At 54.1% G+C, this 27,709-nt stretch overlaps 10 protein-coding genes across 10 annotated transcripts; 6 read left to right on the top strand and 4 right to left on the bottom strand.

Moving 5' to 3' along the window:
* Window positions 1-387: 387 nt before the first annotated feature.
* Window positions 388-1,139, top strand: J4E86_004812 (uncharacterized protein; the record flags this gene model as incomplete). Its single annotated transcript, XM_051445349.1, has 2 exons — window positions 388-548; window positions 599-1,139. The coding sequence occupies 2 exons, from the start codon at window positions 388-390 to the stop codon at window positions 1,137-1,139; spliced, it is 702 nt and encodes a 233-aa protein (XP_051303446.1).
* Window positions 1,140-1,717: 578 nt separating this feature from the next.
* J4E86_004811 (uncharacterized protein) lies at window positions 1,718-3,018 on the top strand (the record flags this gene model as incomplete). The annotated part of the gene is made up of 4 exons (XM_051445348.1): window positions 1,718-1,811; window positions 1,865-2,274; window positions 2,426-2,699; window positions 2,894-3,018. The coding sequence occupies 4 exons, from the start codon at window positions 1,718-1,720 to the stop codon at window positions 3,016-3,018; spliced, it is 903 nt and encodes a 300-aa protein (XP_051303445.1).
* Window positions 3,019-4,047: 1,029 nt separating this feature from the next.
* Window positions 4,048-6,584, top strand: J4E86_004810 (uncharacterized protein; the record flags this gene model as incomplete). Its single annotated transcript, XM_051445347.1, has 6 exons — window positions 4,048-4,611; window positions 4,661-4,700; window positions 4,753-4,846; window positions 4,942-5,248; window positions 5,514-5,578; window positions 6,554-6,584. 6 exons carry the CDS (start codon window positions 4,048-4,050, stop codon window positions 6,582-6,584), a joined length of 1,101 nt encoding a protein of 366 aa, XP_051303444.1.
* Window positions 6,585-9,227: 2,643 nt separating this feature from the next.
* On the bottom strand, window positions 9,228-11,270 carry J4E86_004809 (uncharacterized protein; the record flags this gene model as incomplete). Its single annotated transcript, XM_051445346.1, has 2 exons — window positions 9,228-10,368; window positions 10,468-11,270. 2 exons carry the CDS (start codon window positions 11,268-11,270, stop codon window positions 9,228-9,230), a joined length of 1,944 nt encoding a protein of 647 aa, XP_051303443.1.
* Window positions 11,271-14,408: 3,138 nt separating this feature from the next.
* Window positions 14,409-16,058, bottom strand: J4E86_004808 (uncharacterized protein; the record flags this gene model as incomplete). Its single annotated transcript, XM_051445345.1, has 2 exons — window positions 14,409-15,905; window positions 16,008-16,058. The coding sequence occupies 2 exons, from the start codon at window positions 16,056-16,058 to the stop codon at window positions 14,409-14,411; spliced, it is 1,548 nt and encodes a 515-aa protein (XP_051303442.1).
* A 273-nt stretch (window positions 16,059-16,331) lies between these two features.
* On the top strand, window positions 16,332-17,842 carry J4E86_004807 (uncharacterized protein; the record flags this gene model as incomplete). The annotated part of the gene is made up of 2 exons (XM_051445344.1): window positions 16,332-16,346; window positions 16,508-17,842. 2 exons carry the CDS (start codon window positions 16,332-16,334, stop codon window positions 17,840-17,842), a joined length of 1,350 nt encoding a protein of 449 aa, XP_051303441.1.
* Window positions 17,843-18,688: 846 nt separating this feature from the next.
* Window positions 18,689-20,527, top strand: J4E86_004806 (uncharacterized protein; the record flags this gene model as incomplete). The annotated part of the gene is made up of 2 exons (XM_051445343.1): window positions 18,689-19,666; window positions 19,715-20,527. The coding sequence occupies 2 exons, from the start codon at window positions 18,689-18,691 to the stop codon at window positions 20,525-20,527; spliced, it is 1,791 nt and encodes a 596-aa protein (XP_051303440.1).
* Window positions 20,528-21,759: 1,232 nt separating this feature from the next.
* On the bottom strand, window positions 21,760-23,437 carry J4E86_004805 (uncharacterized protein; the record flags this gene model as incomplete). The annotated part of the gene is made up of 2 exons (XM_051445342.1): window positions 21,760-21,769; window positions 21,840-23,437. 2 exons carry the CDS (start codon window positions 23,435-23,437, stop codon window positions 21,760-21,762), a joined length of 1,608 nt encoding a protein of 535 aa, XP_051303439.1.
* Window positions 23,438-24,175: 738 nt separating this feature from the next.
* J4E86_004804 (uncharacterized protein) lies at window positions 24,176-25,846 on the bottom strand (the record flags this gene model as incomplete). Its single annotated transcript, XM_051445341.1, has 1 exon — window positions 24,176-25,846. One exon carries the CDS (start codon window positions 25,844-25,846, stop codon window positions 24,176-24,178), a length of 1,671 nt encoding a protein of 556 aa, XP_051303438.1.
* A 309-nt stretch (window positions 25,847-26,155) lies between these two features.
* Window positions 26,156-26,948, top strand: J4E86_004803 (uncharacterized protein; the record flags this gene model as incomplete). Its single annotated transcript, XM_051445340.1, has 2 exons — window positions 26,156-26,651; window positions 26,704-26,948. 2 exons carry the CDS (start codon window positions 26,156-26,158, stop codon window positions 26,946-26,948), a joined length of 741 nt encoding a protein of 246 aa, XP_051303437.1.
* Window positions 26,949-27,709: the final 761 nt, after the last annotated feature.

Genomic DNA, 27,709 nt, shown 5'->3' with positions numbered 1-27,709 from the left:
GTTACAGCCAGTGAGGAGTCGCTTCCGGTGTCTTTCTCCGACCACGTGGAGTCCATGTACTCGACTGCAGTTCGCGAATAATGTGGATGATCATGTTAGAACTCGATCAAGATTCCATATACCACCGAAAAGCTTTTTTGTTTCATTCGTGAACTCTTGTAGTGACGCTGTTAAGAATAAATTGAACCTTCCAGATCGTGAGCATGACAGCAACCAAATACATATCCATTAGCGTCGACACATCTGAACAACTCACGTATACACACCGAAACGTTTCGTCACGCATGCCCAATCCGCGGGCACGTCATTTAATTCTCACTTTTTTGCAGTGGCTCGCTCCTTCCCTCCACACCGTGCTCCTTGTTTACCGCCCCACTTTCCTCGCACATGCTCAAAAGTGATTACGCAGCCTTCTTGATTTTACTATCTGCACTCAACTCCCAGGGCTCTGTATTCGCCATGTACTCGCCCGCCGAGGCTATGTCTGTTCCCGAACGTGTACGCTACTACGATCGCAGTGTTGTGCTCATGGATCGCCTCGCAGCAATGTGAGTACTGGATCTTGCATTCGTTGTACTGCTAGCTAACGAAGACACAGCTCACAGCGCAATCACCGAAAGTCACCCCTCCTTCGTCTTCCGGCAGAACTCCGCAACAAAATCTACAAATACGCTTTCCTCTCCCATCCAGTTCGCCCAACCCGTGAGCACAGAGAGTGGCCACACTGGGCATACCCAAGATCACAATTGAACCTACTGGAGACCTGCCGACAGATCTACTTCGAAGCCAACCTCTTCCCGTTCGCCCTCAACGTTTTCGTCGGCTACGCAGAGCATGTCATCGAGCTGTTGTTGACAACTTTCACTCCTTCCCAAACCGACATCATTTCCGATGTACGGCTGTATGTCGACGCCTTCGGGGTGTACAGGGATGGCAAGATTCCAGAGGCCGGACTCAAGGCATGGTTCATTGAAGAACTAGGGGACCTGTGTCAGCTTGTCAGTCTGAAGGACCTGACGCTGATCTGGTTTGGTAGTGACATTGAGGTTGTCAAGGAGCACTTGAATGCGACAGTGTTGGACGTCTTCAAGGAGGCGGGTCGAGGAGATATCAAGGTCGCGGTCCGGTACTTCGATTGAGGTGTCGCGTGTCTGAGTGCATGTTACATTTAGCTTCCACTGTATTACTTCTCGGAAATGAGACTCCTGTCATCCATTATTCTTGATCAGCCTCACAAAGAAGGTGCTTTACCCCAAGTTTTACCAGCGAGATCGCACTTTTAAGGTGTGCGCAATGCTTGACACTATCGTAGAGCAATTGGGTCGTATGCCTTCTGTGTGTGGTCTAGCTGGACGGTGAAGAACATGATCGTTGAACATTCCGCTGTGACTGCATTACTTCAAAGAACTTCTCCTCTAGGTGTAAGGAGAAGATGTTTGACTAAAACTAAGCGTATGAACACCGAAAGACTACGGCGTCAGTTCCCTTCATGGCTAGCGCGTGCGGGCGCAGACAGACAGCACGTGACGTGGACCCTGCCAAGAGCTGCCGCAGCCTAACCGCTTGTATTATTCTTTGTTGCCCCACGCTCTGCTTTGGCAAAACCTCACCAACAACCGCCCGCCGAACGCCGGAACCTCAAAGTGTCGCTGCAGTGGAAGGGGTGCGCATTACTAACAAGTGAAAGTCATAGATTTCCTGATACTCCAGTGCTAAAATGGCGCCGCTCGGTCCGCCTCCGTACACGGCCGAACAGCTCCAAGCGATAACCTCACAGGAGGAACGTATTCGCGCCCAGGCAGAGCTCACTAGTACGTGAAATCCGAGTCGCAGGGTCAGAAAGATACTTACGATCTACTTCTAGGCTACATTACGCGCGCCAGGAGAGAGAAACAAGAGAGGGAAGAGCGCGAGAGGCTTCAGTCGAACGCTTATACTGGCTCTGGTTACCGCAACACCTCCCACGGCTTTCACAACTATACTTCTCCCTCCATTCCTTCCTACAGACCCGTCCACAACCCCGTCTTCAATCCCGTCTACACTCCGGTCGCTAATCCTTCCTACAACCCTCCGTACAACAAGTACAACCAGCGCGGCGGCTATGGTACAGGTAGAGGCCGAGGTGCCGTAGGCAGAGGCAGAGGCTACACACCCTACCACCCCTACGCGCGTCCTCTCAATGCACCTATGTATACTCGCTACACTGTTGATTCCGATGGCACACATGTTGTCCCCGAATCACGCGAGGCCAAAGAGAACGAGGATCCAGCGCAGGTACCGGCGGACAGCACCAGGTCCTCATCCAGAGATCACCAGCCGACTGAACCATCAAGACTTTGTGCCAACTTTACACACACAGGTATTTCGACGAAACGACATTTCGGGTCCTTTCCTCACCCATTGTTCGCCTCTAACCTTTGTCTAGGTCGGTGTTCCATCCCGGGTTGTCCTTTTCGTCATGATCCGGATACACAAACCGTATGCAAGTCTGTCCTCTTCAAGGGTGTTTGCCCCGACAGCACCTGTCAACTGTCTCATACTGCATCGTCGCACAATACGCCTACGTGCCAGCATTTCCAAGCAGGCCGATGCACCAAAGAAGACTGCCGCTTTGCTCATGTTCGTGTCAATCCATCCGCACCGAACTGCGAAGCTTTTGGACGCTTGGGCTACTGCCAGAAAGGAGACACCTGTGCCGAGTTGCATGCATATGAGTGTCCCACTTTCGCCAATACGGGAGAGTGTTCCTACACTGGTAGGCATCACTATCCACATGTTCGTCTTGCCTCTCGCATGAGGAAGACCACTCGTCTGTCTTCTCCAGCCCAGTCCCCGCCTAATTCCCCGGTTCGTTCTCCTTCATCACACACCCCTGCTACTTCGGACGCTCCAGAGGATGATATGGATACTGCCGAGGATGCTCATGAATGGATGATGCCCAAGACTGGAACCTCTCCGAAGCCACAGCAGTTCACACAGCAGGCGGACTTCGTTGCCTTTGAGAACGACGACGAGTAGCATTGCCCACTCACTGGATCCGTGATATCCGGACATAGTATGTGCCCCTCTGCTCAGCTTCCATTACAGTCCTTCCTAATTTGAGGTTTCCAAAGTTTCCAACCTGTGGTTTTCCGACCTGGTAGGTAATCTCTGGAACGCATTCAGCTTGTCTTGACTTTTGAAGGTCCAGAGCTATTCATGGCGTTCAGGGTTCTTTCGATGATACCCCCTCTTACGATTTCCTACCTCTCTTGTCTTTTCCTTGTTTCTAACCGAGCGAAATCTCTCGCTCCTGCTGCAAGCGTATCATATGACCCGATGCGACGTTGTACGCTTGGCGGATTTTGCACAGAGGCTCACGAAGTCGCTGCTGGCTTGCTGATGGATACAGTCGTCCCATGAAGGACATGTACGTGAAAGATCACAGAAAAAAAAATGTAAAAAAAAAAATCAAGAACTTAAGACCAATCTCTTCCGTCTGCTGTGTGATGCCATAGACTGCTACACGTAGTCAGTCGCCATCTTCAACAGGCACTAATTAATGCTTCGACGCGGGCATCAGTAGCGTCAGGTACCATGATTCCTAGTGTGAGACGGGCTATTAGGCTTGACACCCCTCATAGAAAATGTTCCCTCTTCATTTGAATGTCTTGTATGTGTTCGTGATAATGGTCTCACCACATACGTATGTCTGGTACCGCAGTATAGCTACAAAATTGTGATTGCTGCGGTTCGTGGCGCTGCGTCTGACATATGAGGCGCGCAGTGGAGGCTGAGACGGGCTGCGGCTACTGCTTGGCCCTCGTCCTACAGTCAATCGTGCCTTACAATTCGACAGCCCGCGCCGGCAGGACCATGAGCGCTTTCACCTTTGCGATGAATCTACGGAGATATAGGACCACCCTCAGAATTGAATAGTACCCACCGCACAACGCTCGCTTTCCGTTGCGTGAAGTTACCCTTGGATATTGTTAGGTCTCGAGCCGCGTACCCCTTGCCTACGCTGGCAACGCGAAACTCGACGCGACAGCTCCCTTGCGCACCACCATGGCGCTCAAAGACTTGCTGAAGAAGAAGGACAAGATTAGGGATGAGGGCGCGACTCCCACGTCACCCATGGGCCCTACGCTGTCTCCCGACGTCCCAGAGTTCCAGTTCTTCCGCACCACGACCTCGACGCAAGAGACCATCGAGCCGCCCAGCTTCCCCGGCGATCCCACGCGCGAGTCTCCTCTACTGTCGCCGACATCGCGCGGCAAGTTTGGCCGATTCAGAAGTCGCAGTAGCGCTTCCTCTCAGGGATCGCAAGCAGTTGGTGGGGAGCAGAAGCATGACAAACTGGCGGAGCGGTTGCACTTTGGACGGAGCAGGTCGAGCAGCTCAATAAACGTGCCGGACAATCTGCCAGAAGTCGGAGGAGACGGCGTCGCACGAACAGAGGAGGAAGAGGCCAGGTGGGAGACGAGGGCTACGGTGCTGGTCACAATGGGTGGGCAACACGGATCTAGTCAGCCCAATACACCAAGCCACGAGTTTGTGAATCCAATGTCACATGGACGACCGACGAGCGCAAGGAGTCGTAGTGGGACTGTCGGTGCGCCTGCGGACGAGGTATGCATAACTCTGGGAAAGGGCAAGAATTGGTCTAAGCTTTGCATAGGAGACGATCCAAGAGGCTATCCGTCTGCATGAGAGTAGTAGTGAGTAGTCACACGAGGTGGGCTCTCATGATGAAGCTGACAGGATGACCAGATCTTGAGGCCTCAACAGCGCTCTTTGGCAGACTTGCAGAACCAACGGGTGCGAACAATGCTCTAGCGCAGGTTCTCTACGGTCTCGCATTACGGTAGGTTCAGCCTCACTGATCGCAGCCTGATATCACCAGAGCATACCCGAATGTTGCCCTGGATGTTGCCCAAGGCAGTACTGACTAGAACATAGCCATGGCTGGGGATGTGAGCCTGACCAGGAACAAGCTGTCCAATACCTGTCCATGGCAGCGGCGAACAGCGCTGAAGTCGAGAAACTCGCACTCGGAGCTGGCATGAAGAAAGGCGGTGCAGCCAAAGGGGAGCTCGTGCTGGCCATGTACGAACTCGCCAACTGCTTCCGCAATGGCTGGGGTATCAAGAAAGATCCCGCAGCCGCAAAGCAATACTACGAGACCGCCGCCAATCTAGGTGACACAGATGCGATGAACGAGGTAGCCTGGTGCTATACCGAGGGGTTTGGAACGAAGAAGGATAAGGTAAGCAAGCCGTGTCGTCTCTCCTCAGCCCAACTGTGGCCGTCCTGCAGTGCACGCCTGCGTCACCGGTCAATGTCGACTCGTTTAGAGGTTCATGCGATAGCGACGCGAACGGTCAGCCCGGAGGTCTTGTACAGCCTCGACCTCAGCTATCACGCGCAATATGCACTGAGACACGACTTCCCCTCGTTATCCCGCCTCATTGTTTGGGCAGCATTGATTGTATTCGGATTAAGCGGCAGGTATGCTAACTGCGCCTCGCCAGTTCAAAGCGGCTCAGTTTCTGCGCCTCGCGGAATCCAAAGGGAACAAGACGTTAGGCAACACATGGTAAGCCCCATAGATTCTTTCCTTCATCCCCTTCTGTATCGAGCACGAAGAGCGAGAATATGCCGGACCGAGGACCACCTTGACGCCGTGTGGATGGAGCACATGGTGGTCACCACGAGCAGCCATCACGACCTTCATCCGCGCGATCCCGTTCCAGCCGGTGTTGCATCCTCAATCAATCCTCAACACCAAGCCACCATAGCAACCAGACAGGATCCAACAATCCAACGCACAGCGCTACTGTCCGCATCGGCCGACCGGTTTCAACGCGCATCTGCCAAGCATAATCGATTGGCCCTCGATGCACCGTTTTGAACAGTCCTGCTCGCTTAGTCGATGCGGACGCTGGACGGCCCTCGCCCTCACCCGCAGCACGACCTGTCACACTTACTGCCAGTTCCCCGCTACGCACACATGATGGCATTCGCAAAGAAAAACTTGACCAGTAGCACATGTCCCGTTTGGCACAAGCCTCGCTCTCCCGTTCCAATAATGGATAGTGGCATGCCTCCAGACCCGTTGCGCTGGGTGCATAGTACACACAAGCTTGTCTACGGGGATACACGTGGCGCGTCGCTGGTGGCCTCGGTTCCGAAGCGGAAGAGTAAGCGGAACGATGGGGAGGTTTAGCCAATTATGACGGAACCACGAACGTTGTGGTGTGTGTGGAGCACAGTCAGATGGTGCATGTACGGATGGTCTGAGCAAAGCTGGAGATTGAGTTGCATTGATGGCGCGACAATGGTGGTGCTGAAAGAGAAGCGGAATATTGTATGACGGCTATCGCGACAACGACGGCAGCCTCGGGACGACGACCAACGACCCATCAACAACTTCATCACGATCTGGATCTGGGTCTTTAGCCCGCAGTAGTCTCGGCATCCCGTTGCCTCCTTGGTCTGCACCGACTGGATACCGAGGATGTTTTCACTGATTGGTGGGATGAACAACGTGCTGACTTATCTCTCTCTACAGGATCTGGAAGGACAAATACAACCCCAAATAAGGCGCGATCCGCAACCCGCTTACGGACAGGTCCTTCCGTCCCGGTCCGACTCTACTTCAACAAGCCTATCCTGGGAGTCATGAGGGCACACACCCGGAAGTGGTCGTGTGAGGACAGTGACGGAAGCCTGGTCCTTCTCCCGCGCGGGGAAAGGGAAAAACAAGCTATTGCTTTTGCTTTTCCTTTGCTCGGAAACTCACACCGTATGTCTTGCATAACGTTATTTCAATAATTCACACTATTGCTGGCCTATCATCGTCGCTGTACTATCTGGAATTTTTCCTTTACCCCCCATGACTGTCGCTTAGTTCACACGCTATCGTTTGCTGAGGATGCACGTAGAGTAAGTGGCTTGCTGAAAGGCCGTCATCTGGATCTGGGAAGCGAAGGTCCGGAGGGCTGTACACGGACAATGTCTCTGGTACGCGATAGGCTATGTTTCCGCTTTCAGAACGTGGGGAGCATGTGGTGTGGCACAGCAACGGCGTATGTCGTAGTACAGCAGCCCGTTTCTTGTTAGTTTGTCAGATGCAGCTTGCTGGATGTTGCGTTTTAGGCGATGGTGTGTTTACCCGTATCGGATCGTGTGTGACGGTCAAGACATCGGTCTTTGGCCTTGCCCTTCTGATGTCCCCTTTCGATAGATCGTCCTCCCCAAGTGTCCATGTATCGTATGTCGTGTTGACTACTGCAGGGAAACTGACCCTCTTTGCTCAGCCACTCACACCACGCACCTCAGGCTTCCCGCGACCCATCTGATCTCCTCACAAAGAAGCGGTCCGAATATGAATCATCCATCATCCATGATACCATTCTCTGCTGCATTAGCCTCTCCATTCATCGTGTTTCACCATAGCTGCACGCTTCTGCACAGTCAAGTCAGATCCTTTCGACATGTTACCAATCAAGGTACTTAACATAGGGTGGGGCGTAAGACAACATTCGTCATCCATCGGACGAGGGAAAAAAAGGTGGCTCAGCCCCACTGAGGGCCCGATAACTTGCATGTTGCATGATATGCTGGACCCTGTGGTAAATCCGCAGTCCGCAGACGTTACTGTCCAGGTCTCACCTTGCGAGCAGAGTGGGGGATGTGCAGTTTTTTGGGGCTATTGTTCCGCGTGAAGGAAGGTAATCGGCTGGGTGGCTTGCGTTGGCGAAGCGTCATACCCACAGTAAAGAGAGTGAATTACTGGACATGGTGAACGGCTGTGCAGTCAAAGGGTACGTGCCCCAAGCGGTGCATTATGCACCGCGCGTAGACTTGTGAAGCATGTCAGAAAACCCGCGGATGGCGCGTTTTCCCGTTTGTTATGGAAGGGAGATCCTTTCATGGACGCTTCGCGCGACGCGAGGCACGCGACGGACGGTCAACCGCGTGGGTCCTCGACGGAAAAGCCGTAAGTGGAGAAGGGGTAATTCACACATGAAGCGGTGGAGACATGGACTGGCGTTGAATGAATGATTCACTGCGACCAAGTGGGCGGGCTGGCGTTGTCAGATGCAAGAGTCTCGAACATGGCAGTCAGTGGCGAGGACGACGGGTTTCACAGACCAGTGGGTGAAGTCGGGTGCACAATCAAGGAAGCGATGTAAGCGCTGGAATGGAAGGGCATCCGATAGCATTACTTGACTCGTTCGCACTTCTCTCCTCGCCAATAGAGTGGGCGACTACTTAGGTACAAAGACATTGTCCCGGTGGTGTCATGCCAACCAATCGAGCCCTGCCCACCAAGGCCCTGTGACAAAGGTCGCAGAAACGGCCGCATCTGTGACGCGACAAGGGAATAATCGTGAAAAAGCTGGTATCTCAAAACATGCGCGGACAACAGGTCCGGAAGGGGGTATTACGAAAAGTGATAGCGTAAGTAGGTGGCCGTGAGAAGCGTAAAGGTCGTAATAAAACTTATGTTAGTCGTAAGAGGAGGAAGGGGGAAGGAGAAGGGGAAAGCATCGTCTCTTTCAAGCAATAAAACAAAACTTGTAATCATCCTCCTCGCTCAAGTACCAGAAAATAAGAATGCTGCCAATCTGTCTCGCTCTCGTGCCATCATATACAACTCTCGTCGTTTGTCGTCGGATACATGTCCCATGTCCTTCGTTTCAATCTCTCTCCATATCTCGTGGTAACGTTAAGGGAAAATATCCAACGCTCGCTACGCTTTGCAGTAAATACAAAAGATGAAGCCAACCGCGAATGTGTGCTCGCTCTGCTCGCTGAACCAATCTGATGCCAAAGGGATAACCAAGATACAAAGGAAACAATAAACACAAAACTAAATAGGTGAAGTCGTGAACCAGGTCTCGACGTGGAAGGAAAACAACCGCCATGTTATGCTCAAGCGAAGAAGGGTACCTGATGAGGTGGACCCAAAATTCGACGTTGCCGTCCCATATTGTAGAAGACTGGCAAGCGCCAGAGCTGTGGTAGAAAGGAAAATGGCGATGCCCATCGTAGGCGCTCAAAGGAGAAACGCGCAGAATAACGAGGTTCCAGCCGGACCATGATGCAACTTGTGACCCTATAGGCACCCCTATAGAAGGGGTGCTAAGAAGTGAAGCGCTATGCTGATAAACGACAAATGCAACTTAGGGGAGTACAAAGGAGAGGTAGTTTGTTGGTAGTGATCGTGGTGGGGCTATTTAGCCCATGTTTTCGACTTTGGTGCCGTCGGATGTGCTGGGTCGGGACATGGCAGCAGACTCCTCAACAATGCGCTTGAACTCGTGGACGACCTCGGGGGCGATCTTGTCCCAGAGCAGACTGCGAGTGTAGATCTCAGCAGCAGAGTCGCCCTTGCTTTGCTCACGCATAGCGGCGAGGGTCTCGGCAAGGTTGCGACGGTGCGATGGCTGAGAGCCAGGCGACAGCGGGTCGCTGAGGTCGTCGCTGGTCATGCTGTAACGCGAGCGAGTGAAGTCGAGAGACGTCATGCTGTTGTACTGGTCGGGAGTGATGGAGAACAGCTGCTCGTGCTCTTGCTCCTTGGTGGGCCCAGTGAGATGAGAGTGCAGCTGGTCGAGGTGCGAGCCAGAGATACCAGCAAGCTCAGAGCCAGACATGGTAGTCTTGGGCCAGGCCATGCCGGAAGGCGTAGGCTCGAGACCGGTGACGTGGCTGGCAATGAGACCCTGCTCGCTCATAGCGGTCGACACACCAGCATCCTTGAAGATGCTGTCGAGAACGGTAGCGGAAGCGGCACGGACCTCGTCGGGCATGCGAGGAATGGGAGGAGCGGCACCACCGGACTTGCTTGCGACAAAGGCACCGCACAGCAGGAGCATGAGCAGGAGGCCAGAAGCGACGGGCTTGTCCTCATCCTTGCGGGACACAAGAGAGAGCTCTTGGTTCTGCTGAGGAGTGGGCTGGTCTTCCGAAGCGAAGTCGTTGACGAAGATGTAGTTGTCCCAGTCGCTGTTGCCCATGTTGAGGTTGTCCATCTCAGAAGCGAAGTCAGTGAAGGTGCTGCTGGGTGCGGCAGCCATGCCGGTGCTGCTGGCAGCCTCAAGGCGCTCGGTGAGGACCGAGACCTTCTTGCGAAGCTCGCCGGTCTCGAGAGTGTGGTTGCGCACAAGCTCCTCCTTGTCGAACTGCAGCTGGTTGATCATGTGGTGCATCTCCATGGACTCATGGTGCCACTTCTCCTTCTCAGCGACAAGGGAGTCGTACTCGATGCGCATGGAGGCGAAGTCATCTTGCATCTGGCAGATCTTCTCCATCCACTGCTTCTTCTCCTCTTCGAGCTCCTCGGTGTGCTTCTTCTTTCGTTGCCGGGAGTCAAGTCTAAGATGATGTTAGCTGATGAATAGGGAGAGGATAGACCAAGAGGTAGATTGGACCAAACGTGGAGCGTGGAACCAAGAACCAAATGGGAGTACGTACGCGGCCTGGCGGTTGCGGAGGAGTCGTTTTTGCTGCTTCAGCTCCTTGAGGTCCTCTTCGTTGGTGCAGCTCTGGATGAGGTTGTCGATGTTGACGAGGGTGCGCTCGGCCGGGATGTCGAAGCGGGCGTTCTTCTTGCGGATGCCGCCGTCACGACGAGGGGAGAAGGAGCGGGGAGGGGTGTTGGGCCTCATGCGCTTGGGTCCGGGCCGTGCGTCCATCTCCTGCTGGTTGAAGGCCATCCAGTCGGAGTGCGTGTGGGGCGACATGGGCTGCTCTGGGGCTGAGGGGAAGACGGCACTAGGTCGGACATTTTGGTGCACGGGGAGTCCGTGGAAGGGCATCTGCTGCTGCTCGACGAAGGGCGCCGCTCCAAAGTCACCGGGGCCGAAGGGGTTCAGCGGCTTGGGGGCTGTGGGCGTCCTGGAACCAGAGTTGTCGGTCACGGGCCATGACTGCTGGCCGTAGGTAGCAGCTTGGTTGGGTGGTAACCGGGCGAAGGGGTTGTTACTTTGCTCGGTGAAGAAGGGGTTGTTGCCGTTGGTGTTGACGACGGAGCTGGTGGCGGTGCGGTCGACAAACTGGCCGGCGGAGAAGTCCTCCCAGATGGAGGTGTCGGGCGAGAAGATGCCCTGGGTGCTGGTGGTGGGCGACATGAGCACGGGCGTGTCCAGGATGGTAGAGTCGAGGGTGGCGTTGTCGTCAAAGGAAAAGGCGGAAGGTTTCCTGTCGAGGTTGTTCAGTGTGGAATTCGGCCTGTGAAAATCCATGTGATGTGCGTTGTTGGAGTATTGATGGTCCATGGCGGGCCTATGTATCAAAGTACCGGTGTGGGCGCGGGACTGGCGGTGTGGATTGCTCTTTTCGGTAAAGGTGATCGCAGGATGTCCCCAGCGATTGTACTCAACTTCAACGGTTGCGGGTATTGGGGCAGGAAGACGGGCAGCAGAGGCGATGCGCGTCTGATAGCGAGCGATGGGCAGGTAGCGGCTCAGTGAGGGTCTGGGTGGTGGCAGGTGAAGGTGGGAGAGGGGGCTTAAAGCATGGTGGTAGGCTTCGGGCGGGGTGTGCAGGAAGCGCAAGCCTGCTTGAGCGCGACGACCGGGGTCACGCTTCCGTGGGATGCATCTGGGCACGAAACCGAGCAAGGCCCTGCGATAGGACGCCCCAATAGCGTCGGGTATTGATGCATCATTCCAGCACTCTTCCCAGCAGCGACTGGCTGGGGTTGTCCTGTCACGCCCGCCATGGGCCCATTCACCCTCCGCACCGATTACCCAGTGTTTGCCCTGGGGCCGGCGCTGCACGTCGCTGGACGAGCCGTCTGCGTAAGTGATGCTTTGCCGTTTGTCGCGCGCCCGCTGTCACGCATCTGCTTCTGGCTTTGGCTTCACGGGGACAGGGCCTTCTGTCACTGCCGCCGTCTACCAGACATGGCGCTTGGTACGACAGCTGCCACAGCTTCGGCTCAGCTCCCGTGCCGCCCTGCCTGTGCTCTGCGCTGCTGCACCGCTGCTCTGCCTCTATCGATACGCAGCATGACTGGCTAGCCTGCGCGGGCCGGCCCATGTACTGCCATATTCCACCGGACAACCCCATCGCGATTCGCCTATACCCTCCTCGGCCGCCCGCCGTGAAAACTCTGCTCGAAAGAGTCAAGATGCGATGCGCGCTTGTCGAAAAAATACCCTCCCGCAACTGTGGGAATTGCTGTTTCGTCCTGGTAGCGGCGCATCGCGGGCTTACTGCGTAATCGCCATCATGACTACTGTCTGCTGAGCACGACGCGGCCCGCCTAAGCCCCGGCCGCCCTCACGCAACGACACCCCGTCCCTCACCACACTGCCCACAGCCACTCGCAGACGGCAGTTGGCCGTCAGCCGACTCTGATCTCATTTCCCTTCCTGCGCAGGGTGAGCCCTCTTGGCCGCCTCGGTGCTCTTCATCATGGTGTCATCTGTCCAAGTTCCGGCGCCCTCTGGCGTCCGCGAGTCATCTCACCGCTCCCTGCCCGCACCACCCTTCCCTGTCTATTTTGGCTTTTCGACTACCGTTCCTGTACTTCCGTGTCCGCTCTCGTTATTATCGTGGGCTGTTGCTTCGTGCAAGGTACCAAGCGGCCGCCGCTCCGTCTGGCTGGACTCTTCTGCGTGCCCATCGAGAGGCAAACACCGCAGCCACAGCCTGCCGTCCTGTGCCACCCTCGAGATCCGACTGTCTCTTTTACCGAGGGTCTGGAAACTCTCCAGATTTCCCCCGCCGATCATTGGTCACTTTTCGCAAATCCTTATCATGCTTGCTTGTTGCCGCTTGTTATTCTTCCGCCGAGCATCATCGGACGGTTTGTCTCAAGTCTCGCATGATGCCCGTAGTAGGAAAAGTAGGACGCTGCGAAATCTTCATCTCCACCCCAATTACAATCTGCACGCCGTAATAGAGCCTTGCTATGGCGGTTTGTGTGCCCTGCCCGTGCCGTGCAACGCGTACTGCGGCTACTAAGACATCCATCCCCAAGCCAAACTCTCCAGATCGCGTTACACCAAATCAACGCGCCGTCTGTCGGAAATGGCAACGCGTCATTCTTCTTGTTGACAAGCTAGGTCAACTCGCCGACGCGTAAACGCTGCTCGCGCTGCATCTGGATCGGCCGTGGCTGTTGATCCTCTCTATCATGGCGCGTACTGTGGCTCGCGTTACTCGGGGCCAGGGACTGCATACTAAACCGAATGTAATGCTCCACTTATTGTATTCGGATGCTTCCGACCTGTCTACCCTGAGACGAGGGCTTCCAGTTGACCGGAACCCGCTACAGACGCTGATGCAAGAGGATTAAACAGACAGCATCAGAAACACGTTGAAGCCCAATCTCTGGGGCGCATAACAGAAATGGCCCCAATTCACGTCGACTAATCGTGTCTGTCAAAAAGGTGAGGCTGTAGCGGTGAAAGACCCACTCTCCGCATCCGCGCATGGGCCATCATCACTAGAACCTCGCCGTCATAGTTATTCCTGTCGTAGGGAATGTCCACGATCGTTGACATCTTGGCACCATGCACCGAGTTTTGATCTGAAACAATGAGTCACTCGTCTTCTTTCTCCGCACCCGGCTTTGGCGTGGGGCCTGCATATCACCAGTAGCTTAGAGTACCGGCCGATGACGGCAAGGGCGTGGAAGACGGTGGAAGAGCTAGAAGTCGAGGCCATTGTACCTTTACTCCATCGTAGTGGACCTGAAACACTTCGCGGGTCCGGTTACGCTTTCCGTCGGTCGTCCATTATCAAGCTAGACTGCCGGCCAATATCCAAGAACAGTCTATCGCATGTCTTGTTCCGATGTCGATCAATTTGCGGTGAAGAAGAAAGATTCTTGAATGTTCTGATCATTGCGGTGAAGAGACAGATTTGCTTGCTGAAACGGACGTGGTGTGTTTTGGAAATATGGGTAGAGTCTTCCATAGAGAAGGTGACGCGATGCTACAGGCGGAAGGATAACCACATGCCTCTTCCTGTGCGATGAATGCCGAGCGGTCTTCCGTTATCTCGCGATGATGAGCACATCACGACCGCGCGAGCCGGATTGTGAGGTTGGCATGTTGATCCAATGGAGCGCGGAAACGGGCAAGCAGCGGTGAGTTTCGGAATCGAAGAAAAGCAGCGAGCAAACATGTGAAGGAGGCTGGGTTGAAGAATGACGTTGCACACTCGTAGTTGCGCAACGTATTGTGAATTCGTAACTCCACGCGCTTGGGAGTACTGGGTATCTCGGTTCAAAGCTATGGACATTCTGTGTTCAACATCCCCGTTTCGGTGTAGAGAGGGAAAGCACTAACCTTTGTGTCTCCTTTCAAACGCATGGCCTCCGCTCCCCTTGCTTTTGTCGCGTGTTCGTGGCTGTTGCCGTCTGACGTGATGAGTCATAGCGTTGTGTAGCAGCTCTGTTCTCATATTCCGCCGTTGTCGTCCCTGGCCCACAACTTGACAGTGCGATCTTTGCCTCCACTGATGATCCAAGACGCGTCACTCGTTACGTCGGTACTGAAAACAGGACCTGAGTGACCTTGAAGTGTCTTGCAGTGTGCCCAGTCATCTGCCGAGAAGATCTGAACGTTTTTGTCAAAGCCAGACGAGATGACAAACGTAGAGGCTTTCTTTGGTATGACTTCTCCTTCACTGTTCTCCTGTAACGATACTCCGCTGGCTGGTCCATCTGTACCCTTAAACCATCGGAGGTCTGTGACACCTCCTGTGTTGGCTGCAATTGAGTTTGTCTCTCTCATGGCTCGAACGTCCCAGCACTTCATGAAACCGTCACCTGAACCAGACAGAAGGCGATGGCCGTCCGTTGACCAGTCAAGACCGTAGATGGGCTTAATATGGCTCTCCAACATGTAGATGACACGACCTGTACGCACATCCCACACGCGGCCGATACTGTCAAGGCCAGCGCTTGCGACCAATGACCCATCACCGCTGAAGCTCACGGTATAGACTTCTTTTGAATGACCCTCTTGCATGAGAAGTTCCTGACCGGTGCTGACGTCCCAGAGTCGCCATGTCGTGTCGTCCGAAGCGGAAGCCAGGTATTGTCCCGACGGATGAAATGCTACTCTGCAGACGCGGTCGGTATGGCCTTCGAGGGTGCGCAGGGGCTTGTCGTCATCCAGCGACCAAAGCTGAATCTTGCCCCCTGCTCCGCCAGATGCGAAGTTTACGCTCGAGGTTGAAACGTTGCTACCTTGTAATGTCGCGCCTGGCATCCAGTCTATGCCGGTAGCACGCTCCGTGTGTCCTCCACGATACGCCTTCTTCTGCTCCAAGCTGGGAATTTCCAACAAGGCAACCTTTCCACCCCAGGTACCGTATGCGACATACTTGCCGTTGGGCGAGACGCGCACAATGCTCACTGGACGATCTGCGGTTTGCGACCCATACAGCTCGAACCCCTTGAGGCGGTCCTTGATCTTATTCCGGAACTCGACGTGAGTTTTGAGGGGAATGGTAGCTTCGCGACGCTGGAACGCGACGCGCTCCTTTGCGCGGGGTAAAGAGTATTTGGCCATGTTTCGTCGCGCGTCCAGTAGCGACTGTGTGCCTTGGGTATAGAACTCTTCCTGCTCATCACCCGGGGCTTCCTCCGCATCTTGCATGTCGACATCTGCCGCATCCTCGCCTAGTGCTTCTGCTGCCTCTGCAAGCAAAGCTCGGAGTCGGTCGCGTCGCTCAGAGGGCCCCTCGCCGAATAGGGTGATGGGCTCACCTCGCGATCGCAGCTTGGCTTTGACATCGCGGTCGGCGGTCGGTACGATTAACTGCGCTGCTCGTCGTTTGCGGTCGAAGTCCTCCATAAGGGAATGGGCCGACGCGTTTCCTCCGCCGGGCATGGCATGGTTACGGTCGAGCGGGACACTGGAAAGGTCGATGCCCTCCATCGCATCAGCCTGGGGGCTATGGTCAGCTTTTATGCGAACAGAAGTTGCGACTGAGCTACGAAGCCCGCGATGCTTCTGCGCCAGTCTATCGCTGCAACTCGGGGTACGTACCGGGCCATTCTCCTCCTCAACATAGGCTTGTCGCGCCGGGTGCATGCTCATGGTGACTACGGGTCCCGCGACGGGGAAGGATGTTGGTGCTCGGGGGGAGTATCTCGAAAAGAAGTTCGGAGCCAGACCACGGGTTTAGGCGATAGGGCTGAGCTAGCGCCGGTTATGTCATACTCCGCGTTTGAGACGAAGCTTGAAGCACCTGCAGTGTTTGGTCTAGACGAATATGCTCTGCAGGTAGAGACCAGATCTCAGTAAAACAATGCCTTTCTGTTATCCCTAGTTTGCTACTGGGGTATTTCTTGCTATATCTACCCAACAAGCATGCTCCAGATAATTGTAAGTACTCCACGAACTAGCCGATCGGCAATGACGACGGCCAATGTGATTTCTTAGCCCAGAAGTCCCTTTTCCTTCAACATAATTTGTCGCAGAGGTACGGCACCGCCAACAGGCGCTGATTCTGCTGCCAATTCCCACGTACTGACTCCCGTCTCCAGGCTCTGGCTGTGGCCATGTCATTTGCGATTACCAGCGCTGCGGGCCTTGCGCGACTTCCACCTGTGTCGCGACGCGCCTCCTCTAGTGGCCTCTTCCTGTTTGCTCTCGCCGCATCTCCATTGGCAGCGCCTGCCTCGTCTAGTCGAACAAGCGGCCTTCATTCGCAGCGCATGCCTTCCAATTTCGCACAACCAACCTGCCCGCTGAGCAGAGATACCTCTCCGGCCACTGTCGGCTTACGCTCCTTTCAGTCGACTTCACACAACTGGCGGAGTACGCCGCAATATACATACCATGTTGCGGCATCCTACTCAGCCAAGCAGGATCGCTTCAATGCGGAGCAGAATCTGTTTACACGACCGCTGCATGACCCCAGCAGTAGCAAGGTTGAGGACCTGCGCGAATGCAAGGAGGCCATAGACAAGCGGAAACGAGCGAAAAGTGGCCAGGATGCTTTCTTTTTCAGCCAGGTGGGAAACACAAACACCACAACATTTGGTGTTGCAGATGGAGTGGGAGGATGGGTCGAGTCTGGATTGGACCCCGCCGACTTCTCTCATGGATTGTGCGAGTACATGGCTTGCGCCGCGCGCTCATGGCCACACGGATTCAACACGACAGCATTACACCCGAAAGACCTGCTCCAGGTCGCGTACGACGAGGTCACGGATGATGACACCATTGAGGGTGGTGGTAGCACCGCATGTCTGGCTGTTGCCGAACCGGATGGCAACGTCGAGGTAGCCAATCTGGGAGATTCAGGATTCATGCATCTCGGACTCAATGCCGTACGACATTTCACGCAGCCTCAGACGCACGCCTTCAATACCCCGTATCAGCTTTCCAAAACTCCCCAGCGCATGCTCGTGCAAATGGCCGTATTCGGAGGCCCATCCACACTCTCGGATATGCCAAAGGAGTCGAGTATAACGCACCACAAAGTACGCCATGGCGACGTTCTCCTCTTTGCAACCGATGGTGTGTGGGACAACCTGAGCCCACAGGATGCGCTCGGTATTGTCAGTCGTCATATGGTCGACCTGGGTGCTTGGGTCGAGAAAGATGGCACCATTGAGGTTGGACAGGATCTAGCAAAGCTGGTACAGGCCGACTCAGCTCGTAAAGCTGATAGCTCCTCCCTCCAAGCCAAGGTGGCTGTCGCGGTCGCGAAGGAGGCAAAGGTGACGGGGCTTAACACTCGTCGGGATGGCCCCTTCGCCAAAGAAGTGCAACGATACTACCCTGGGGAGAATTGGCACGGTGGCAAACCGGACGACATTGCTGCCGTGGTAGCTGTCGTGCTTGAGGATGCACCGCAGCGCGCAAAGCTATGATTATATGCATTAGATCTCTGTTGTTTGGCTGCATGGGTAGGCGATGGCGTTATGGAGAGGACTCAGGCGCGGAATCGGAGGCGCATCTGCGCATGCCACTATGGGTTGGTAATCGTCTTAGCGTATGAAGTTCAGTGGTGGTTACGAATGTTTGAAGACTAGATAGCGACATCAAAAGATCGTTCATTACATTGGGCTCTTACGATCCATCTCTTGTGTAGACGCAGAGAGTGAATCTGAAGCTGGGTGTGTTTAGATCACGGTATCCATTTGTTGTGGTTCTATGTCAAATTAAACCTCGAGTTTGCATATTTCGTGCGACATAGCCCTCAAGTTGAGGCAGTCTGCCCAACTTTCACATGATGCATGCATGTACTGTAGACAATGTAGACTATCGGCATCTATGCCATACTCCTACTCGCTATATTGATCATCTATCGACTACCTAGGTACTGATGCTACCATGTCTTCGTCTGATGACAGTAGGGTCATGCGTCAGAGCACTGATTGCTGCAACGTCTAAACGTCAAGACAGATAGAATGCACAGGCAGGCCTAGTCTTGCATAGCGAAGCAGCTTTGACGTCAAACGTGTGGGGCATTTTGCAGCATGGTGCCTCGGCTGTTTGTTTATCGCAGTTACCTCAGCAACGCGGCCACGCGAGTCTCAGGATTCGCGCGCTACCTAAGTATCATGAACGCCAACTTCACCCCATCTTTACCACGAAATCGCCCGCCCACCTTCCGGATGAATGCGCAACTAACCCTTAGCTAACAATCGCTATCCACGTAACCCGACCAGCACATAGAAAGCAACGCGCTTGCCGAATCTCGACGCGACAACCGAATGGCTACACTTTCTCCCACGCCCTCATATGGGCGCATGCGTGCGCATTCCTCAATACGACCCAGGAGAGACTCTCCGCTATCCGTACTGGGGCAGTCGCAGGGCTTCTCAGCGGACGCGCCTATGATGCAGAACATCAACATTGGCGACAGCTCCGATGACGAGATACCACAACCCATGAAGCTCAGCGCTTTGACGACGGCACTTCTTGCGCAAGGCAGTGACGTCGATTCGCCTGAGAAGAGGAAACCCAAGCTGAAGATATCGCGCAATGCCTCTGGCTCCAACACGCCAGTGCAGGACACCGTCACACCTGCACCAAGTTTGCGAATAAAGCGAGTGCCACTGCGAGGTGCGCCCATGAGACGGTTTCGGAGGACGCCTCAGAGCGAGGAGGAACACCATCCCTCTCAAGACCAGGAGAACATGCCCATCTCCGCGGTCAAGTCGCAGCCTGAGAACGTCCCCGATTCCGTCCTGAAGGTGACCGGTTCCGTCATGAAGGTTGCAGAGGATCGCCATATGCAACCGCAGCCAGAGCACCAGTCACCGATACAACGATCTTCGCAGCAACAAGAAAAGCAGATGCCGCTCCAGGCGCTAAGTGCGAACACTCCACGACGACCGGCACCTCCGCCGCCGCCGAAGATGTCAGTGTTGGAGACGGCGACTACTGCTGCCGGAGCAGCCACAACAAAGACGAGAGAAAGAAAGAAGAGGAGCACACTATCAGTCAACGGAAAGCATTACTCGCAAATGGACAGGATAGGAAGAGGAGGCAGTTCGGCCGTGTACCGCGTCATGGCAGAGAATTTCAAGCTTTTAGCGCTGAAGAGAGTCAAGCTTGAGGATGCAGACGAGGCCACTGTACGGGGCTTCAAGGGCGAGATCGACCTCCTACAGAAGCTGAAGAACGTTGACCGCGTTGTGCGACTATACGATTGGGAGGTCGATGAGCAACGTCAAGTGCTGAGTGTGGTACGTGTATCTTGAAACAAGGCAAAGTGCTATGCTAACATGCACCAGCTCATGGAACTCGGAGAATCTGACCTCGCCCGTATAATACGAATGAAGCTCGATCCCGCCGACGGAGACGGCAAACTAGACCTAAGCTTCACACGCTACTACTGGAAAGAAATGCTCGAATGTGTCGGCGCAGTACACGACCACGACATTGTCCACTCTGACCTGAAACCCGCAAACTTCCTGCTCACCTCAGGCCGCTTAAAGCTCATCGACTTCGGCATTGCAAACGCCATCGAAGTCGACCACACCGTAAACGTGCACCGCGACTCACACATCGGTACCCCAAACTACATGTCTCCAGAGTCGCTGGAAGACTCAGCAGGCGGCGCCCGAGGCCTGCTCTCCAACGGCAACGGCTCCAAGGACATGGCGCTCGGCAAACCCTCCGACGTCTGGAGTCTAGGCTGCATCCTCTACCAAATGGTCTACGGCCGCCCTCCCTTCGCACACATCACCAACCAAATGGCGCGCGTCCTCGCCATTGTAAACCGCGACTACAAGATCGAAATCCCCGACCTCGGTGTCGGCGATGTCCGCGTCCCTCCCGGCCTCAAAGCTACGCTTCGCCGCTGCTTGCAACGCGATGCCTCGCGCCGACCAAACGTAGCCCAACTCCTCGACGAGCGAGACCCATTCCTCTACCCCGACGGCGGAGAGGACCTGAGAATACCACAGGAACTACTCGGTCAAATCATCCAACGGGTCGCAGATCGGTTTAGAGATCCGAATAAGAGCCCGCCCACCGACGATGAGATTCGTCAGTATCCAGCGAGTTTCTACGAGAAGATTAGACAGTTGCTGGAAAGCGACTGATCTTTGTCTTTCTTCTCTTTGTTGTAATCTTGTCTTTTCTTGGTGCTCCGTTTGCGGACACTGGCATGTACATACACGCCTTGTTTTCTTTGTCTCTTTTCCCATCATCATCATCATGACGACTTGGCGCTGGGGTTTCTTTGCTTATCTCCATCTTGGGTTGTTTGTTCTTGCTGCAGTCAGCTGCTACATTCTTGCTACCCACTTCTGTTCGCGCGGTATCGCCGCTTTTTGGGCGTTGAAGCGTCGCCTTCCTTGCCAGGGCGTTCTATTTGTTTGGAAAAGGCGCATTGTCTCTCTTCGTTGGATGAACTCATGAATGGCGGTCTCACTCTAGTCGCATACGGTTTCCTTGGTTCGTTGTATATACCCGTGTTGGAGAGTTGGGGAAATCGATTCTTTTAATCGTTCATTGGATGACTTCATGCTGCTTAAGTGATCGCGATGATTGATGTGTAGCAACAGACAGCAGTAGACCTCAGTGGTTTCTATATACACTCTTGACGCTCTGGCCTATGATCCTCAAGCAAAATAAAACTGTGTCAAAAGCACATGATTATGTATCAAAGAGGCAGGTACTTTGGGAGTTGCTGGGTGCACGCAATGTACCTAGAATACCCTTCGAGAAAGGAACTCGAAGCGTAGTCCCGTGAATTGTACCTCTAGAAATCCATTTTCACGTTGGGAACTGTCTTGCCGATCATGGGTCTCATCACTTCGCACCGCAATACCTTCTCAAACAGGCATCTATCTGATGCGAAGGACTTGCACCCAACGGTTGCTTCTTCCTGGTTCATATGAAAAAGAAGGAGTGGTGCCCAAACGTCCTGCTTCCAGGGTCCTAGACCAGCCGCCATAATTGTCATCAGGAGTAGTAACCCCATCCATCGCCTCTCCATTCATGACATCACATATATAGGCTGGGGAAACCACGAGGAAGTGTAAACCGGTACGCCGAAGAACCATGGGTGTTGGACAGCCAAATAGAATCCATATCTCGTCATCAATCTCCACCAGAGCTTTCCCTTCCGTGATGGCAAGAGTGGTGGCAGTAGATGTTGAAGCCAAACATCCGGATGACAAAGTCTTGTGTGCTAGCTGGACGAAATGCCCGAAGCGCTCAGTCTGGTTATGTGTTTTCTGAATAGCAGCGGATAGACTTTCGAGGTCGAGCCAGCGAAGACATGGAGGGCGGAGATCACGGAACTTGCGCAACGCTCGAATGGCAACTTTTAAATCTCTCTGGGATTGATCATAGACGTTAGTTGCGTAAGGGAGCAGATCGACAATGCGAAGCCCGGGAGTAACTAACGAGTAACCAAGCAGGATACCCGTGTAAAGAACGATTTCGTTGCGGCTGAAATAGTCAGGACCTATGCGGAGCTCGGAAATGGCTGGGCCAGTGATTGTGAATCCGAGCTTCTTGACATCGTCCGAATGACATCCAGTGGACCCATTGGCAGAAATCAATAGATGTGACAAGACTGAGAGTGGAGAGAAGGCGTTGTTGGTAGAAGAGAGTGTTCCGTTGACTTTAGCATACCGAAATCCCCTAGCGCGTAGAACATCGTCTTCGTCTTCGAGACCCGAAAAGGGTGTATGGTACATAGGCAAGTTACCTGCGGCGTGAAAAGGGCCTGAGAAATAGTCTGCGTTTCCCGGTAAACCCCAATCTGGAACCCATGAAGGCAAGCCCTCGACAGTAGGATCTGAGTTGTTATGAATTCTTGCCAGGGCCAGAAACTGGAGGTCGTTGCATTTAAATGGCAGTAGTCGAGTGACGCGTGTGTAACGTTCAGTGAGGCTCTGTTCGTAGCTCGTTTCGGTTCCATCGTCATCATAGTCGATGACTAGGTTCAGAGTGGCAATCACCCGATCTCTTGCTTCCGTTGCGTTCAAGGCCTGTGATAGCCGCAACATACCCAACAAATAGATCGGACTTGTGCTAAGCGACGGACCCCATTTGATGGGATCAAGCTGCCAGGCCGCCTTTGGCTTGAGGAGAGAAAAGTCTGGTTGGAGAGTATGTGGATCGACTGGCACCTTGTTCTTCATCATCTCCCGCCAATAAGCCAAGTTTCGTGCAGGAGCCTTGGTGGTTGACACTAGCGGTCTGAACAGACTCCACACATTGTCTACGCCGAAAGGCCCCTCGTCACGAGCCGACTTTCGAAACATCTGACGTTGGAATGCCATCAAGCGTTTACCGGGGATAGCTATTCCCCAGCAGTGGAATACCAGTTTCGTGGCGAAGGCAAGTTCTTGTTGTATCCAGAGTCTGTCCCAATACTCGTTTTGAATAAGTGGGAGAAGTGGCTCCCAGAATCCAGGATCGTCGCCCAGCTGATCCTCAGTGCCTTGTAGGTGAAGAGTGAGGAGCCTTTTAATGACAGGACTCTTAGGATCAAGCTCCACATCAATCCAGACCCTCACAGTTTTGGATCGAGAGTATATCTCTTTCATAAGATAAACCTGATTACCGCGTTCTTCATCGTCGCTTTGATTAATGCAAACAGCGTCTGCCCAAATATAGCGCACACTGTGTGGTAGACGCACATGCCTCAGAGCATTCTCGAGTGACGGAGTCACAGGGAATGGATTGTCCTTGAGGATTATTCTACCCGTGAATTTCGGGTCTCCACACCTGTACGAGAGTGCATCGTATACTGGGTTGCTTTCGAGTGCCGCAGTGCGCAATCGGCATCGTAACGGATCGCTGAATTCACCAGGGAGAAGCTCGAGGATTCGAATATTGCCCCTCGTCTCCATGCGGTATTTCTCAACCGAAGCAGTGAGGCATAAAGCATCGTCAGGTAAATCTGGCGGAGGGAAGGTTCCGTCATTCTTGACCAACCATCGAACACCGTTTCCCAAAGGTAGGTAATTATAAGTTCCAGGATACTTGTTCATTTTGAACGGCTTCTGGTCACGCTGTCTTTCGAGCTGTTTTGTCGCTGTAATATCGCTCCGTGGAATAAAAACTACCAGGGTGTATAATCAGTCGTCACCATCGACAGGAAAGCGATGCAGTACATACCTAGGTACTCACATATCCGCTCGCGCAGCAGCTCCAGCGGTATAGTTAAGGCGCATGGATAGACTTTGCACGACGGCTGTTCCGAGCACAACAAGCAGACCAGACAAATTAGATAAGACCCCAAATACTACACCGCAGATAACCTCAAGGCACTGATGTTCAATGCTGATAGCGATAGACCATACCTGGGCACTGATGCGCATCGAGCGGGGCTAAAACTGAGGGCACCAGTAGCATGTAAGCTGGCTCCAGATGTACTGCAGCTATGTTGCATGCGTGCAGCATTCGATGAACACATGAAGGAGTAGGTAGATTCGTGCTCGTTCGAAGTAGAAGGGGCCAACCAGCTTTCCTTCTTTAAGAGGACAATCCTGAATCCGTGGATGGCCATCAGAGAATGTCACCCCTAGGACCTCTCTGGACGAATGTTAATTGAAATTGGGAATATCCGCTATAGAGCCATGAATCCTGCACCTTAGCCTAAAGATAACGCCATATGAATGCTCCCTGTCCAGTGAGAACGCCAAAGCGATGCTACATATAACAAACACCACTACCCAATGTTCATGACCAACCCTTCATGAAAAGCGCAGAATCTAGGGCAAACATGATCACTCATCAGCCTCCTCGTTCAGCTGCTTACGCTTGATTGCAAGATCCGCCTTCTGCTTGTCGATTTGGGTTTGTGCGCGCTTCTTGAAGAGGAAGTTGGTGTGTCTGTCGCGTGCTTCTGTGCTTTGAACAATAGCTCTCTCCAACTCTGCGATTTCGCCCCGAAGCTGCTCTTGACGCTGTTCCTCCGCTGCGGCGGCTTCGTCCACCTCATCGACGTCCTCATCGGAATCTTCGTCGTCGTCATCATCATCGTCGTCTGCAGACGTTGCGGCTGCGGGTGTAGAGGCTGCCGTCTCGGTTTCGACAACCACGTTTCCGTTCTGGCTGAGAGCGTGCATGGCGACGTCGTGAGCGGTGGTTGGCGTGTCGGCTTGTTCGACTTGCACGTTGTCGTTGTTTGCGAGCAAGGCCTTCAGTTGGTCGTTGTCGCCCTGGAACTCGACCTCGTCGTCCATGAGTCCTTCGGCAAGCATCTGCTCCAGTTGGTCGGCATCCATTTCTTCTACTTGAGTAGCGTCTGCCATCTCCTCATCGTCGACCTCCTCTTCCGAACTTGACTCCTCTGAGCTCTCGGCTTCACTGTCTACCATTTCATATTTGGTTGATTCAGCAAGCTCGTCAGCTTCCAGTAGTCGGTGTAACGATGCTTCGGCGCGCTCAACGTCAATGTACGATTTGCGAGGGCGGAAGCGTCGCTTGCGAGCCCACTTCATAGGTGGCGTCAGACCATGGGGAAATCGGTGCGTGTCTGGGGAGATGTAGGATGGAAGCGGGTACTTCTTCGCTTCCTCTTCATTCTTAACTTCGTCCAGGACGAGCAGCATCTGGCAGACGTCTGCGGTCTTGACCCAGTCCTTCTTGTTCCAACTCTTCAGTGACTCTATAACTGCGGGTAGCTCGACCATAGTCGCAGCGTAGTGGCGACCTTGTACGGTGAGCATAGCTCGACGGCCCTCGCGGTCGAAGAATCGGAAGTGTACGCCGGGCCCTCCCTGTGACACACTCTTGCCGATGGTTTTCTCTTCGATAGATTTGCGCAGTAGATCGCAGTCTGGGCCTGGCTTCATGCGCAGCACAAACTGAGATTCGATAGCCGGGTCAGGTTCCGCCTCTTCTGCCTCGCTGTCGTATCCGACACCATATGGTCTGACTGGCGGCTTTCCTGCGCCTTTGACCTTCAGAATGGCTGGTCTCGCCGAGGTCATGCTTCCCTTCGGTTTAATGGAGAGCTTGATAGACTGAGTGCGGTTGTGTGACTTGATAGGCTGGGGCGGAGGTTGTTGGACCGCGGCGTAATCGTCGTCGTCGTCGCCGCTGTCGTTAGCCATGGCGAGGCTCTTCGCGGTGGGTTTCGGCTTGCGCTTCGCGGCAGGTGAATCGACATCGTCGCCGTCTTCGCGTGCCCTCTTCTTGGGTCCAGGCTTTCCCGGGGGAATAACGTTGCCGCTTTCATCGAGTTTGGGCTTCTTGGTGTACTTGCGCTTGACTTTGGCACCTTCGCCGTTCTGACCATCGGCAGGCTCACCAGCCGCGGGTCCTGAGGGTTTGAACTTGATTTTGAGGCCTCCTGGCTTCGCGGAAACGGGTGTAGGCGCGTCGGCCGGGGGAGGTGCGGCGGGCGGCGCATCGCCAGAAGGCGCATTCAGGTTCTTGAGTTTGAGTTTCATCTTGGGCGGCGATACGGGGAGTTTCGTTGTTCAGGACGGAGATATGGGACTGCGCGCCTGGGTCCGCGGCATTTGCGAGGGCGCGCGGTGGTGTTGAAGCTGGGGTGGGTGAGTCGGAAGCGTTGGCATTCCACGGGCGGCGGCCTTGGCGGTCACCGCAGTGAAGGGCCAAAGCTTTCCAGTCGCGTACCTTCACTTTCCTTACACTCGCTGCGCCGGACAGTCCCACCATGCGCCTGCTGTTCCCGCCCTAACAGCACCACACCACAGCGGACCTCTGCATCTTCCATCGCCCGCACCGCCGCCAGCATGTCCCAGAACGACCTCTTCCTCAACCTGCTGCGGCCCGCCGTCCTCCACATTCTACGCGCCACGGGCTTCCAGCACGGCAAACCCTCGGCCGTCGACACCATCGTAGACCTCACGGCACGCTATCTATCTCTACTAGCAGAGCGCACCGCCTACAATGCCTTCTCCAACCACAACGACCTCACCCCAGACATTAGCGATGTGCGCATGGCAATGCAGGACTGCGCCCTTCTCGTGCCCACCATGACAGCCGGGGAAGAACTGTGGAAAGAAATCCTGCGCAAACCCCTCGATGAGTACAACGAGGAGACGGGCGCCCGCGAGAACGAGGCAGCCCGTCGCGACGCCGAAGACACAGCAGATGTGACCGAGTTCATTGAATGGGTCAAAGGCGACCAGAACAAGGAGATCAGGCGCATAGCGGGTATCTACAAGCCAGTTGCGACGAATCCCACAGAGCAACTTGACCAGGAGGAAATGGAGGACTATTTGAATAGTATGTTAATCAGCTCTCTACATACCTACACACTTGCTAACTACGTTCCTAGCTCTCATGAAGAAGCACAGCAAGACAGGCGTCGAATCACGTTTCCAAGGCACCGTTCTGGGAGTCCCAGCCGAACCCAAGACCATCAAGATCGAAGGAGGAGGCGCCGAATCGATAGAAGAGTGGTGTCGCAGAACCCGTGAAAGAGCCGCCAAAGCCGCCGAATTGAAACGAGAGAGCCGCGAAACTACAAACACCGTCGAAACAAGGGAGCCCTCGGCAGACGTGGAAATGGAAACGGAGTGATATCTGGCTGTTCATATTACAAGCATAGCGAAGGCGTTTGGTCAGGAATCATCTTTAAGGCGTTCAGAGATATCTAGGTTATGGGCTGGTCGGCTTTGTAGCCCACAGGGTTACTCCATGGGTTTGTTGGGAGTTCGAGCTCGCGTGCTCATCATTCCACGGCCTGTAGTGGTTACAGTGCGTATACCTCTATCATACATTAGGTGATACGAGGTTGTGGCGGTGGTATGATATTTATTCCTACAATCAGCAGCATTACACTAGTTGAGTAAGGTCGTCCGAGGCGTGTTTCATTAGCAAGCACGCTCTGCGTTCTAGAGAAGTACTGAACCCGCCACCTACTATATCAGCAAGTAACCAACAATACTACATGTACTATATATGTATGTACAACTCAGAAGTCTACATCAATGCACCGTTCTTTACCTCAGTATGTTGAGTTTATTGTAGGCGGCAGCGCAGACGAAGACCTGCGTGTGTCTATCTGGTTTCTGGTTGCACGGCCGCATGCGAGTTTTGGGACCGATCTCGCACCTAGTCCTCCCGCCATCGTGCCGCGCCGATACCAATGACTACGAGACAAGACTAAAACGCGGCTCAGACGTTTGTTTTCCACGTCCTCACATGACAACGGCGCGCATTGGTGGGGCGGGAATGAATGACGGGCCCACCCCGCAGACGTCATAGCAATGGCAGATAGCCAAAACAATATCCTCGACAGCTCCAGCCTGATTTCCCATGTACAAACCCAATCCACGTAA

The sequence above is a fragment of the Alternaria arbusti genome (genome assembly GCF_024043155.1).
Source record: "Alternaria arbusti strain BMP 1465 chromosome Unknown scaffold_5, whole genome shotgun sequence".
NCBI lineage: Eukaryota > Fungi > Ascomycota > Dothideomycetes > Pleosporales > Pleosporaceae > Alternaria > Alternaria arbusti.
The sequence above is the reverse complement of the archived record's forward strand: the minus strand, read 5'-3'. Positions and strand labels throughout refer to the sequence as shown.